Source organism: Penaeus vannamei, chromosome 42, assembly GCF_042767895.1.
Source record: "Penaeus vannamei isolate JL-2024 chromosome 42, ASM4276789v1, whole genome shotgun sequence".
NCBI lineage: Eukaryota > Metazoa > Arthropoda > Malacostraca > Decapoda > Penaeidae > Penaeus > Penaeus vannamei.
Genome location: NC_091590.1, coordinates 5,724,987 through 5,737,486, shown reverse-complemented (window position 1 = coordinate 5,737,486; position 12,500 = coordinate 5,724,987). Strand labels below are relative to the sequence as shown.

Below are 12,500 nucleotides of genomic sequence, written 5' to 3'. Positions count from 1 at the left end.
GGAGATCCCTGCATTGGGTCTCGGAACCCGTCTCCTAAGCCCCATACGACAACGAGTAAGGGATTGTGGGGGGGGGAGGGGACTAGGTGGAGTGACTACATACACACAGAATCACCTCAATCACAATGGCTAAGTAAAAAAAAAAAAAAACAGTAGAAAAAACCACCTCCACATTCCGACGCTGGATCCAAACATCTAGCGTCTCAAAAGATATTTTCTTTGGTTTCATTGCTTGATGTTTAAATTTCATATTTGGTTTGGTTAATGAAGAAAGTTATGTATTCATTATAATATATTTCCTCTATATTTTCATTACAGAGCATAACAAAGGATGAGTGTATTGAAGTTGCAACCCTTTATGCAAGTTGCAGCCAATGATTAGCAAGGGTGAATACAACAAACAGACATAAATAAATAAAAGTACAATATATGCATCTTTACAATATTAAATACACATATTTCAGCTTCATCCATCAACTAACTATACATTCACAGAAAATACATAAATAATAAAAATGTACCTGAAAATAATTCTAACGTAATGCCCAAGATACAAAATACAAACAAACACCTCATAACTTGTATCTTAAACATCTCCGAGGCATAACAGGATGAGATGATAGTTGTGCTGTATGCACTGGTCACTGTCAACTTGAAGTCCCATAGGGTATACTTTTAAAGGGTTATTATTGGGACAATTATCGAGGACATGAGGACACTCGCACCAAGGGTCTTTCAAACCCTCCTTGATATTTTTTTAATTAAAATTACATTTTACGAATCTGAAGAACATAAATAAAATCTATTTTCAATTACATTTTACTATTATTCTGAATAAAGGAAATAGAATCTGATGGAAAATACAAGACATTTTGTTACAGTTCATTTTATAGTGTATGTGAATTTATAATAACTGTGGCTATCTGTAATAAGTGAATGCATTCATTTCTTGGCATAGGTTTTATTGTATGAGACTGCAGAGTGTTAATGATATCTTATATGTCTTTGCATTGCTATGAAACACTTATAATTTTCATCAGTAAAAGATTGTCAATGGCCAAGAATGTTTGGTTACTTCTTCGTTAACTGCAGGTCCTTTAAAAGTATCTTCATGGCACTACACGAGACATGCTGGGCAACTTGAAAATGAAAGGGCCATAAACCTCATCATATTAATGTTGTTAATGATCAAAGCAGTTGCATTGATGGTCATACTGCTGATAATGAGCAACAGTGATAGTCAATAAAAAATGAAGTCATGGTATGATTAAAGATGATCTACCACAGAATGTGAGCTTAAACAAAACCACATTGATGGTTGTCTTGAAATTCTGACATTCTATATAGTGGGCTAGTTGGATTGATAAATGAATACTATAAAAAAAAATTACAGCAATATATATATATATATATATATATATATATATATATATATATATATATATTTATAGGGAATATACATACCCATATGATTTTATTCCTTACCTGTTTTTCAAATGTAAAGCTTGCAGCTTACGTTTCTTGTCAGTGGTGGTCTCCACAGTGACAACAAGGCAGTATTTCAAGTCCCTTTAATCAGATGCAGATTCGCATTCATTCTACATAGAGATTTATCATATGCTCGATTGTGTGCTCTGAATAAATGATGCACTTTTTCAACCAAATCCTTGTGCTACATCATCTTGAGACTTGTAAAATGTTTGGAAAAGTTTCACGATATTTCTCCAAGGTCTTCATCGTATTTCTGCAATATTCTTGGCAAGTCTATGGTCTCCATTGGTAGAATAACACATTCACCGAGATTGAAAAGAGCAATTAAAAAATACTGACGTCTCTACTGAATTCAAACACTTAAAATTAGTACTGGTAGTAATGTAGAGATAATTCATTTAGTTCATTAATTCAAAGGCTGCTGTAATCTGCCACATGTGAGCAGCTCCTAAATCTAGAACAATTTCAAAACCCAACATCAAAACATCGTATCATATAAGGATGACCAGAACGTAAGTCCTACAGCTTCACAAACACTATAAAAAATACACCTCAAATATATAAATTTATATCTTGTCTTCAATGAATGGTAATACTTATTTTCTCACCATTCATTGTCAGTTATAAATGCATAAGGAAATTAATTAGCATATTCATCTCTGGCATCATATTTCTGATCTTATTTTGATCTACTAATACACACAAAGCAGTTTTGTACCATTTTACATAAAATTATCATACATTATTGCAAAGCTACAAGAGAAAACAGACAGCTCTCTTCAGTGACAACTGAAAACTGCATTTCTTCTTGCTCTTTCTATAACAATGCAGGTAAAATTCACTATGCCCACTTCCTGCAACAGCACACAAACATGACTGTGCTTACTCCTGCACATGCACAGGCACACATACACATACACATACAACAGGCACACATCAGAGCAGATATGATGCACACATAACTGAGCAGGCTAAATGTGTGCTATGTCCATGTTTGCAATGTTTGTAAGTGACAAATCTTCCAACTCATTCCATACGGGGCATACAGGTAAAATAGGTAATTAATTTCAACCGGCTACCAAGCTCTACTTAAAAGATATTAGTTCCCATGCCAGTCCTTTGTATGTGTATGTGTATGTGTAAGCGTATGTGCATGTGCATGTATGTGTTTGTGGTGAGAGTGGATGTGGTGTGCATGGGTGTGGGTACCCCAGGTTTGGGTATGTGTGAATTTCTGGTTTGGCTGTTACATTAATAAGACATTCCTAATCAAAACTGCTATTTAAAACAATACAAAATTCATAGTATGTCAGACTATTTAGAAAACAATCCTGTACCTTTAATTTATGAATAAAGAACAAATATAGGAAGTACCGAGTACTCCGGAGATACTTATGTCACTTAACCACAGTAACTTAATTGTGCTGAAACTGTAAAACCTAACAATCAAATGTTTATCAGATCTTGAAATGGAAAATGTCCCCTCAATTTTTGCACCAGTCTTATAATCAAAAAAATTACAAACTTCAAGACAACTGCAGGACAACTAGAGTAGAATAAAAAAAATATCTGTTTACTGTTCCGTTCAAAAAACAAAATGGCAACGCTTTTCACTGAAAAGAGCACTGTACTTCCTTGATTCCAAGCATGTGTAGTCAAAGGAAAATCCGGCTTATGGAATGATGAAATCCTCTTCACTCTCCGTCTGTTTCTTCCGGCAACCCATTAAACTTTCCTTCTCAAATAAATGAAAGCTCTTCTAAATGGCTTGGAAAAAGAAAAAAGGAAGAAAGAAAGAAAGAAAGAAAAAGAAAAAATCCACATGCTTTGAAACCTGCTATTAACCTTTCCCTCACTGGAGGTACTGACGACCTTCCAAAACTCATTCCACATTTAACATAACTGCTCTCTGATATTCTTCTTTGATTGATCCTTTATTAGATTTCCATTTCTTTGTTTTTAAAAAGGTATGGACTTGAAACAAATAAAACTTTTTTCAAATATCCATTTTTTCAGTAAAATATAAACAAAAAAATTGATAGGCTCCTTGATTAAACATACACTTCATTCTAAAAAATAAATGCTAAATATCAACGTAACACCACCATCAAAAAGTAATAATGATAATTTCCTGCAAAAAACTCCTTGTTTTCTTTCAATCACGTTTTCTAAGAAATAAGATTGCAGGACACACAAAACTTTAACACCAAAACATGATTTTGTCCAAGTCTTGAAAGTCCATGTATCTAACATACCTTAAAGATTGTCACAAAAAAATGCCACTTTAAAAATTACAACTTGCACATTTTAGCAGATTGCCTAGTTTGTGATAATCTTAGCAGACACTAAAATATTTTAACACTAACACTGGCCTCCTTAAAAGTCCAACCTGATGCCTGCAAATTTGCCACAGTTCACATACATTCACGAAAAGGCAACTAAGAATGGAAAATAAAGAAACTGTAATCAAAATAAATAAAAAATATAAAACAAGGACTATGATCAAGACAAGTTTCTAATCATCAGAGAACGAAAAAGATTCTTTCACACTCGCATAAATGACTAACATTTCATAAATCCTAAAGGATGTCCTGCGCTTCGATCGCTGCCAGATTTTCTGCTGTACAATCCCCGTGTGTAAGGCGGTACATGGCCATCTCGGATATTCCATGATAATGGACGAATGCTGCAGCAATCACCAGAATGTGGAAGATTTGGTGACTCTGGAACTGTAAAAAGAATTGAAGGAATTGTTGAATGGTATAAATGTAAAAAAATACATATACACATACAAATATAAATAAATATACGTATGTATAGGTGCAGCTAAATGTTGCACATACACGCACACGTATATCTATCATATGTATATATATATCATATGTATAAAGAGATTAATCAGATCATAAAATATATCATATCCATCTACTTCTATACCTAGTTTTAACATGTAAAATGCAGTCTAGCCTTAGTTACAATGGACCAAATGGCGAGGGAGCTTTCACCAAATAAACAAGAGGTTGATCACAAATACATCTATTAGCCCTTTGCTGCTGCTAGTAAGTAATGTCTATTGTAGTTTTGCCAGGTAAATCATCTTGGGAAAATTGTTTTTATCTTTAATGCCATGAATATCAATGTTATTTTTATTATAGACTTTTCAATTATGATAATGTCATTCAGACAAGAGAATATTTCTGAAAATCAAGGGTAAACTGGAGAGGTGGGTAGTGCTATTAATTGACTTCTTTGCGACTAAGTACTTGTGGAGCCATCTATGCAACTTGCAGACCCATCAGTGTAAAGATTAATTAATTAGCTAAACTCACAGTGGACATAGCATATCTGTACATGTCACCCCCGCAACATGGGGTTAATATCAATACTGTTATCATTACTGACCTTATGATTATTACTAACAATACTATAGCAACATAAAAAAAAAGTAAATACTTAAATAAAAACAACCCAAAATTCAAAGAAACAGGTGAACCGGTGAGATGCTTAGGCCTAGTAATTGAGTCCTTAGTGACTAGTCTGTGTAAGCACAATACAGAAAGATAAATCACAAATGACATGGTATGTAAATACATGATATCCCTGATACCAATGGGTTTAAATCCTTTCCTCGTCAATTGCATTGCTAAGTAGCTGTGACTCCTTCCCTAAATCTTAGGAACAAATTAACAAAATCTGGAGCACTGATAGTATAGTACTTTTTATTCCTCGTATAGCTTAGTCAAATTATATATTCTTGCAACATCAATGGATACTCACCCATAGATCACATTTGCCTGGGAAGAATCTTTCGGGAACGCGTACAGCATAAAGCAGTGCACCCAAGACATACAATGCTCCCATAAGAATAAGCCAGCCTAAGGAAGCACGTGTGATGGCATAGTCAAATCCTTCAATCAGAGTGTAGTGCACAGCTGGGATAATCCCCGACAAACCGAATGTCAAGAACACAGCTGGAAATGAAGAGACCAATATTATTGTCTGATAGAGATACAAAGAGACCAATATTATTGTCTGACAGAGATAAAAAGAGACTGATATTGTCTGACAGAGAGAAAAAGAGACTGATATTGTCTGACAGAGAGAAAAACTCTCAATACTATAAATGAAAGTAATCATTCTGGCAACGCACAATTCGTGAGAACAAACCTGCTCGCAATGGTCTGAATGTTGGTGTGCTAAACTTCTCCCATAGTGATACAACAATCGTGGTGATGCCTAGTAGAACCACCGCAGTAAGGTATATAAGCTTTGGTTGGAAGTCACAGTAAAACCCATAGTACAACCATGGTACAAAGGATCCCATAATCAGCAAGGCAATCCCACAATAGTCCAATCTGCAATTAAACAGAAGCATGTTAATGTTTAATAAAATATTGTCTATCTGTATCCATACAACTATTACAACATACACATGAACATGTTTGTCAATACAAGCATCTTTATCTGTATATATGCAAGGGCTCAGTGACTTAAATCCACTCCATGGTTCTTACGGGTATAAGCTGATGAAATTTAAGACCTTTTCAAGACTTTTTAAGACTCATACCAACTGCTTTTTGAGACCTGGAGCCACTTGTCGCTGAATACACATTTCCCCATAAGGTGTAGGAATACTTGTTGTGTCAGTGACCAAGATAAAAAATTCACTGCATGACTTTTACACAGCCTCTAGGATAGATTGCACACCAGAATTATTATCTTCTTTGCAAATGCTCCAAAAGTAAACAGTTGCTTTGATCAGCAAAGATCTAGGTCTAATATTGTTTACAAATGATTTCTGATCAAGCCTGGAACAGATGTATGTACATTTAGGCAAACAGAGATGTGCCTTTGGCAAGTTGATGACCTGCAAACAGAAAAAGCTCTATTTTTTAAGACTTTAAGAATGCGCCCGAACCCTGCCCTCACACGTACTAGAGTTCCTAGCATGGCTTAAAAGTGACATTAATACAATTTGTTCTTAATGTTCGCTCAGGAAAATATGAAACACAAATATCTTTATCTGCTGAAAACCTAATTAAATATAAAAGAGGTGAAGCAGAGTCTGGAGCTCTCACTGATGGAATACTGAATTCTTTCATTTACTTCTCCCAATATCCACTATATGTCAAACAGACTTCAGGGATCACATTTGTAATATTGCTGGTTTTTCTTAAAATAGTCTACACAAAAGGCAAAGTAAATTTCAGTGATTTCAAAGATGTAATAGTTTTTTTTTTATTATTAAATATTCATGGTAATAGTTCTTTTTTATAAATGTATATATATATAAAAAAATCATGTTTCTACTTTACTTCTGAAAACTTTTGCAACTTTGCCATTCTACTATAGAACAAACTTCATATATCCTAAATATACTTCAATGAGAGGTGTGAATACTGGCTTGGAGCCATGGAAATAAGTTAACTAGAAAGAATACATTCCACTGGCTTGGCTGCGCCACAAACAGACCTCTCACCCACGCTTTTGCCTCCCTCTCCGTTGCATACATTCCAAAACATTGACACATACATATACAAATACAGCCACAAATATAGTGCTCCACATACAGCCTTGCAAAAATATACATACATACACACATACTTACATTATATATATATGTATATATATATATATATATATATATATATATATATATATATATATATATATATATATATATATACATACACACACACACACACACACACACACACACACACACACACACACACACACACACACACACACACACACACACACACACACACACACACACACACACACACACACACACACACAGACACGCATACCCATGTACACACACACACACACACACACACACATACACCTACACACACACAGACACACACACACACACACACATACACCTACACACACACAGACACACACACACACATATATAAACACCTGCCTACACCCATCTACACATGCACACACACACACACACAACACACGCACACACACAAGTAATCATAAACACACACACACACACACACACACACACACACACACACACACACACACACACACACACGCACACACACCCACACGCACACCTACACACACACACACACACACGCACACCTACACACACACACACACACGCACACCTACACACACACACGCACACGCACACGCACACCCACACACACCCACACCCACACAAACACCCACACACCCACACCCACACCTACACACACGCACACGCACACGCACACCCACACCCACACCCACACACACCCACACAAACACCCACACCCACACCCACACCCACACCCACACCTCTAAATTTCACAGAATATACCCTCTTTCATTCGACATTAGTTCGTCTCAGGCAAAACGTTCCCCACCAAAAACAGCCCATCAAAGCACACTCACTTGCTAAAGAGTTTTCCTACAAACTCCGAGTGACACGAGACTGTATGGAAGGTGAAGGAGAGACCCAAGCAGAAGATGGCACCGATGAAAAACGCTGTGAATACGAGCTTCTCCTTGATGTCAACCTGTACCCAGTGCTGACCAAGTGATGATCCCGTCAAGAAATACACCATTACTCCGATGAATGCCATGCATCCTGGAAGAGAAATCCTTCTATTAGTGGCAAATCCTGACAATCTATCTTTTTTTTTTTTTTTTTTTTTTTTTTTTTTTTTTTTTTTTTTGGACACAGCCAAACTACAGGAGAAAAATGTGGCCAATTATTATTATTATTTTTTAAATCTTTCTACACGTAACATAAAAAACAACAACAATAAGAGGACCTGAACCTAAAGCATAAATAAGGAAACATTCTATATACAGTAAAGAGCAAAGTCTGGTACCACATTTCTTATCCACAAAAAAATAAATGAATAATAATAATAATAATCTGACAAAAAAACAGATTATGTAATATTCTTCGTTATCTATGTGGTCTGCGATCTGCGACATCAGCTGATCTGGCAAAACCAATCCACCACATAGAAAAAAAATCAAGATTAGACTTCTCTTAACAATGAACTTTATCAAAATATTTTCAGAAGGGAGACCCACCAATTAGGCAGACCGGACAAACAATATGACTGAAATATGTCAGTCGCTTATGTAAAACTGCTTCACATTAAATTATTACCCCAATTAAATCTATTAGCATAAGCCATTATGGTAGAAATGTTGGCCACATCACTTTAACAATCTGTACTAATAAAAAAAAATCATAATACATCACATATATGCATGCAATACAAGAAAAAAGTGTATGTGTGTGTGGGGGGGGGGGGGGGTTAGTGGGTATGAAAGAAGTTGTCTGATAATGAGAATGAAAGTAAGTGTGAGAGCAAAAGTAAGTATGAGAGTGAGTGAGGGTGTGAGTGTAAAGGTGTGTGAGAGCGAAACTGATAAAGAGTCAATGAGAACATGAGAACAAGTCAGTGTGAAAGTGAATGAGAGTGAGAGAGTAAGGGTGAACATGAGGGAGTGAATATGAGTTTGAGTACGAGTAAGAGAATGATAGTGAGTGTGAGTGGGCACGAGAGTTTGAGTACAACTTCGAGTGAAAGTGAGAGTGAAAGTGTGCAAGCGAGAGTGGAGGGTCTTGGTGTGTCTGAGTGTACTGAAATTTATTTGGTGCATACGCATCACACAATAGGAAACGACAATAAAAATGTTCACAAAAAAACCATCCCATATTCAAATCCTTGACAAAGACACTATACATCAGCTAAGTCCTCCATCCCCCATATCTGTCACACCATCCCCGACACGATGATGTAAAAACTAATGGAAAAGTTATATCATTACCGAAGATAATAACACAGCAAAACCGCATTAGAGACAATACACTAGAGACAATGACAATCTTCACACAACACCTGTCTTACTGATATCCCATTTTTACACCGCAAAGGAAAGAAAAAAATATAAAAATTGTAGTTATCACAAATAACAAATGGATATCAGTCAGCTGTTCACCCACACGCCTGTCCTGGAGGTGAATTTATCTTCTAATGTTTGTGCTCTGAATGTTTACTATCATTTTTAAAATGTCCTTTTATCATGTAGACCATCAGTGCAAGCAACGTCCGCCCTCCTCCCCTCAACGAAACCTTGCACTCAACATCGCAACCAGAAAGCAATTTTGGGGCAGCGGTTTCCATGGTACCAATCTCCGAAGCTTCGAAACAACTCTTCACAAACCCAACGAATCAAAAGTATATCCCAAATACTCCTCCTCTCTCTCTCTCTCTCCCCTACGTCAAAACTACACATCCCTCGCAAATATATAAACTCATTAGGCAATAGATTCCACATACTGCAATAGAAAAAAAAAACACCCTAAAACTACCCCCCTCCCTCACGCAAAGCTAAATATAAACCCAACACACCTGAAGCCGAGACTGCGGTTATCCTTTTGAAAGCGAACCAACACGACCACGTGCATGGCCGTTGCGCAATACCTCTCTCTCTCTTGCATGATCTTCTGGCTGCCAACACTTGGGACAGGTGGCAGCTCCCCTACCCTTGCAACGTGAGCAATAATACACCCTGCTCGACGACAAACCAAGAGAAATATATCGCCCGCAGGAACGAATAAGTCTTCAAGACGGAGATACGGCAACGATCGATCAGCTTCTGTCCATCACCGCTAACCCTACTCGATTTCAGCGTCGCCAGACATGTTTCTGTGGTAATAACGTGTTTTTTTTTGTTTTTTTTACATGTCCACCTGAACTGAAACTGATATTTTCAAACACTCACAAATCTTTCCTTTATAGGTGATGATTTTAGAATAAATGAACAAATCAATGAATATATGGGAAATGTATGCATAAACGTGAATATATAAATATATATACAATATATATATAATATATATATAATGCATGTAAGTATGTGTACACACACACACACACACACACACACACACACACACACACACACACACACACACACACACACACACACACACACACACACACACACACACATACACATTGAGTATGTACACAGTACACAGTCTACACATACACATGCATATTTACAAACACCATAAACACAAATTAAACACAAAAGTAATATTTTACCTATTCATATTTAAATGCGGAAGATACCGTATCACCCTTCGACCTTGGTTTGGCAAATTAAATACGAATTAAACTAAAAACAAACAAACAAACAAACAAACAAAAATAGAAAGCATGCGGCCTCGGTCTACCCACAACAATTATATAACCATCTTGAAGCGTAGTATATAAAAAACTACCAATATCACTTAAAAGGTTTAAGAAACCACTAAAAGGAGAGAGAGAGAGAAAAAATCGTTTTTTCTATTCGTTCCAGAATTTGGAGAAAAAAAAACGTTATGTCACGCTAACGACACCTCGCTCCAATAACTCCGACCTTATTGCTGCAGATAAACGTATGGGAATTAACTATAACGGCAGGGAAAGAAAAAAAGGAAAAAAAACTGTAAAAAGGTAACCGAGATGTGCGAATAACAGCAAAAGTTGTCCGAATAACACCCTCCCAAGACAAAAAACACGGCGATTTTTCCATTTTTTTTCCTCGCAAGAAATCGAACACGTGGCCGGAGGAGGAGGGGGAGGAAGGGAGAGGAGGAGGAAGGGAGGAGGAGGAGGGGGAGGAAAGGAAAGGGGGAACACACACACACACACAGACCTTTTAGCGGCATGTTCTGCGGTCTTATTTGGCTGGTTTAAGCACAACACAGCGAGGAGTGGGGGGGAGGGGGGGGGGGAGAAGAAACCCGAAGTGACGAGGCTTAAAAATCACCCTGGAAGCTGTGTTGCCGGGTCCGACTCCGCCGCCACATCTACACCGCCAGTCTCGGAGCTTAAGCCACGTCACTTTCGGGGCTTCGCCAAAGGGAGTGTGACTAACGGTAAAGACAGTACACGGCCCCCGAGCCCCCAAGTAAGGGATGGTTACACACAAATCGCCATAAAAACCACACGCCCACCTCGCGAAAACCTTTTTGCTAACTGGGACGTGTTACCCGGCGTGAGTTTCCGAAACGAAAGAGGTACGTACGATCTTTTGTTTTCGTTTAGAGCTGTGTTGTCCTTACATTTTCGCCTATTGATACCCTTTAATATCTTCTTGTACTGTTACGCACCCCCCCCCCCCCCGTCCACCATTGCAAATAAAAAACTTTATTTACGATAATGCAAATAATATACTAATTATGAAAAGACTGCATTGCTGGAGTGTTGGTCAATAAATTCGAATTTAATACGCGAATAAAAAAGATGATTCATAGAACATGTGATGTTTCTTTTTCTCTTTCTCTCTCTCTCTCTCTCTCTCTCTCTCTCTCTCTCTCTCTCTCTCTCTCTCTCTCTCTCTCTCTCTCTCTCTCTCTCTCTCTCTCTCTCTGTGTGTGTGTGTGTGTGTGTGTGTGTGTGTGTGTGTGTGTGTGTGTGTGTGTCTGTGTGTGTGTGTGTCTGTGTGTGTGTGTGTCTGTGTGTGTGTGTCTGTGTGTGTGTGTGTCTGTGTGTGTGTGTGTCTGTGTGTGTGTGTGTCTGTGTGTGTGTGTGTCTGTGTGTGTGTGTGTGTGTGTGTGTGTGTGTGTGTGTGTGTGTGTGTGTGTGTGTGTGTGTGTGTGTGTGTGTGTGTGTGTGTGTGTGTGTGTGTGTCAGTGTGTGTGTGTCTGTGTATGTGTGTGTGTGAGAGAGAGATCCTGAAAAGCCCTATTCGTACATGAATGACAAAACAATCCTATCGTGTTGATTCGCAGGTAGGAAGAAAAAAAAAAAAAAAAAAAACAATACGCAAATTAAGTCCACTAAAAAAAAAAAAAAAAAAAAAAAAAAAAAAAAAAAAACGAACTTGTTCTTCTTTAAACAAAACCAATCCGTGCAAAGTGCTTTCAATCTCTCGTTCGTTATTAGTGTCAGACCAAGAGAACCCTCACTTGAACGAAGAGAAACCCCGCCATAAAACCCAAACAACAACAACAACAACAACAAAACAAAAAAAAAACCAAC

At 37.4% G+C, this 12,500-nt stretch overlaps 1 protein-coding gene across 1 annotated transcript in view; it reads right to left on the bottom strand.

The window, feature by feature from the left end:
• Positions 1 to 277: 277 nt before the first annotated feature.
• Positions 278 to 12,500, bottom strand: part of LOC113810582 (adiponectin receptor protein) — a gene marked incomplete in the record, with an annotated part of 20,954 nt that continues 8,731 nt past the window's right edge. Inside the window, 4 exon segments of the mRNA XM_070118558.1 lie at positions 278 to 4,220; positions 5,269 to 5,462; positions 5,659 to 5,846; positions 7,894 to 8,089. Of these exon segments, the coding sequence (XP_069974659.1) occupies positions 4,071 to 4,220; positions 5,269 to 5,462; positions 5,659 to 5,846; positions 7,894 to 8,089 (728 nt within the window).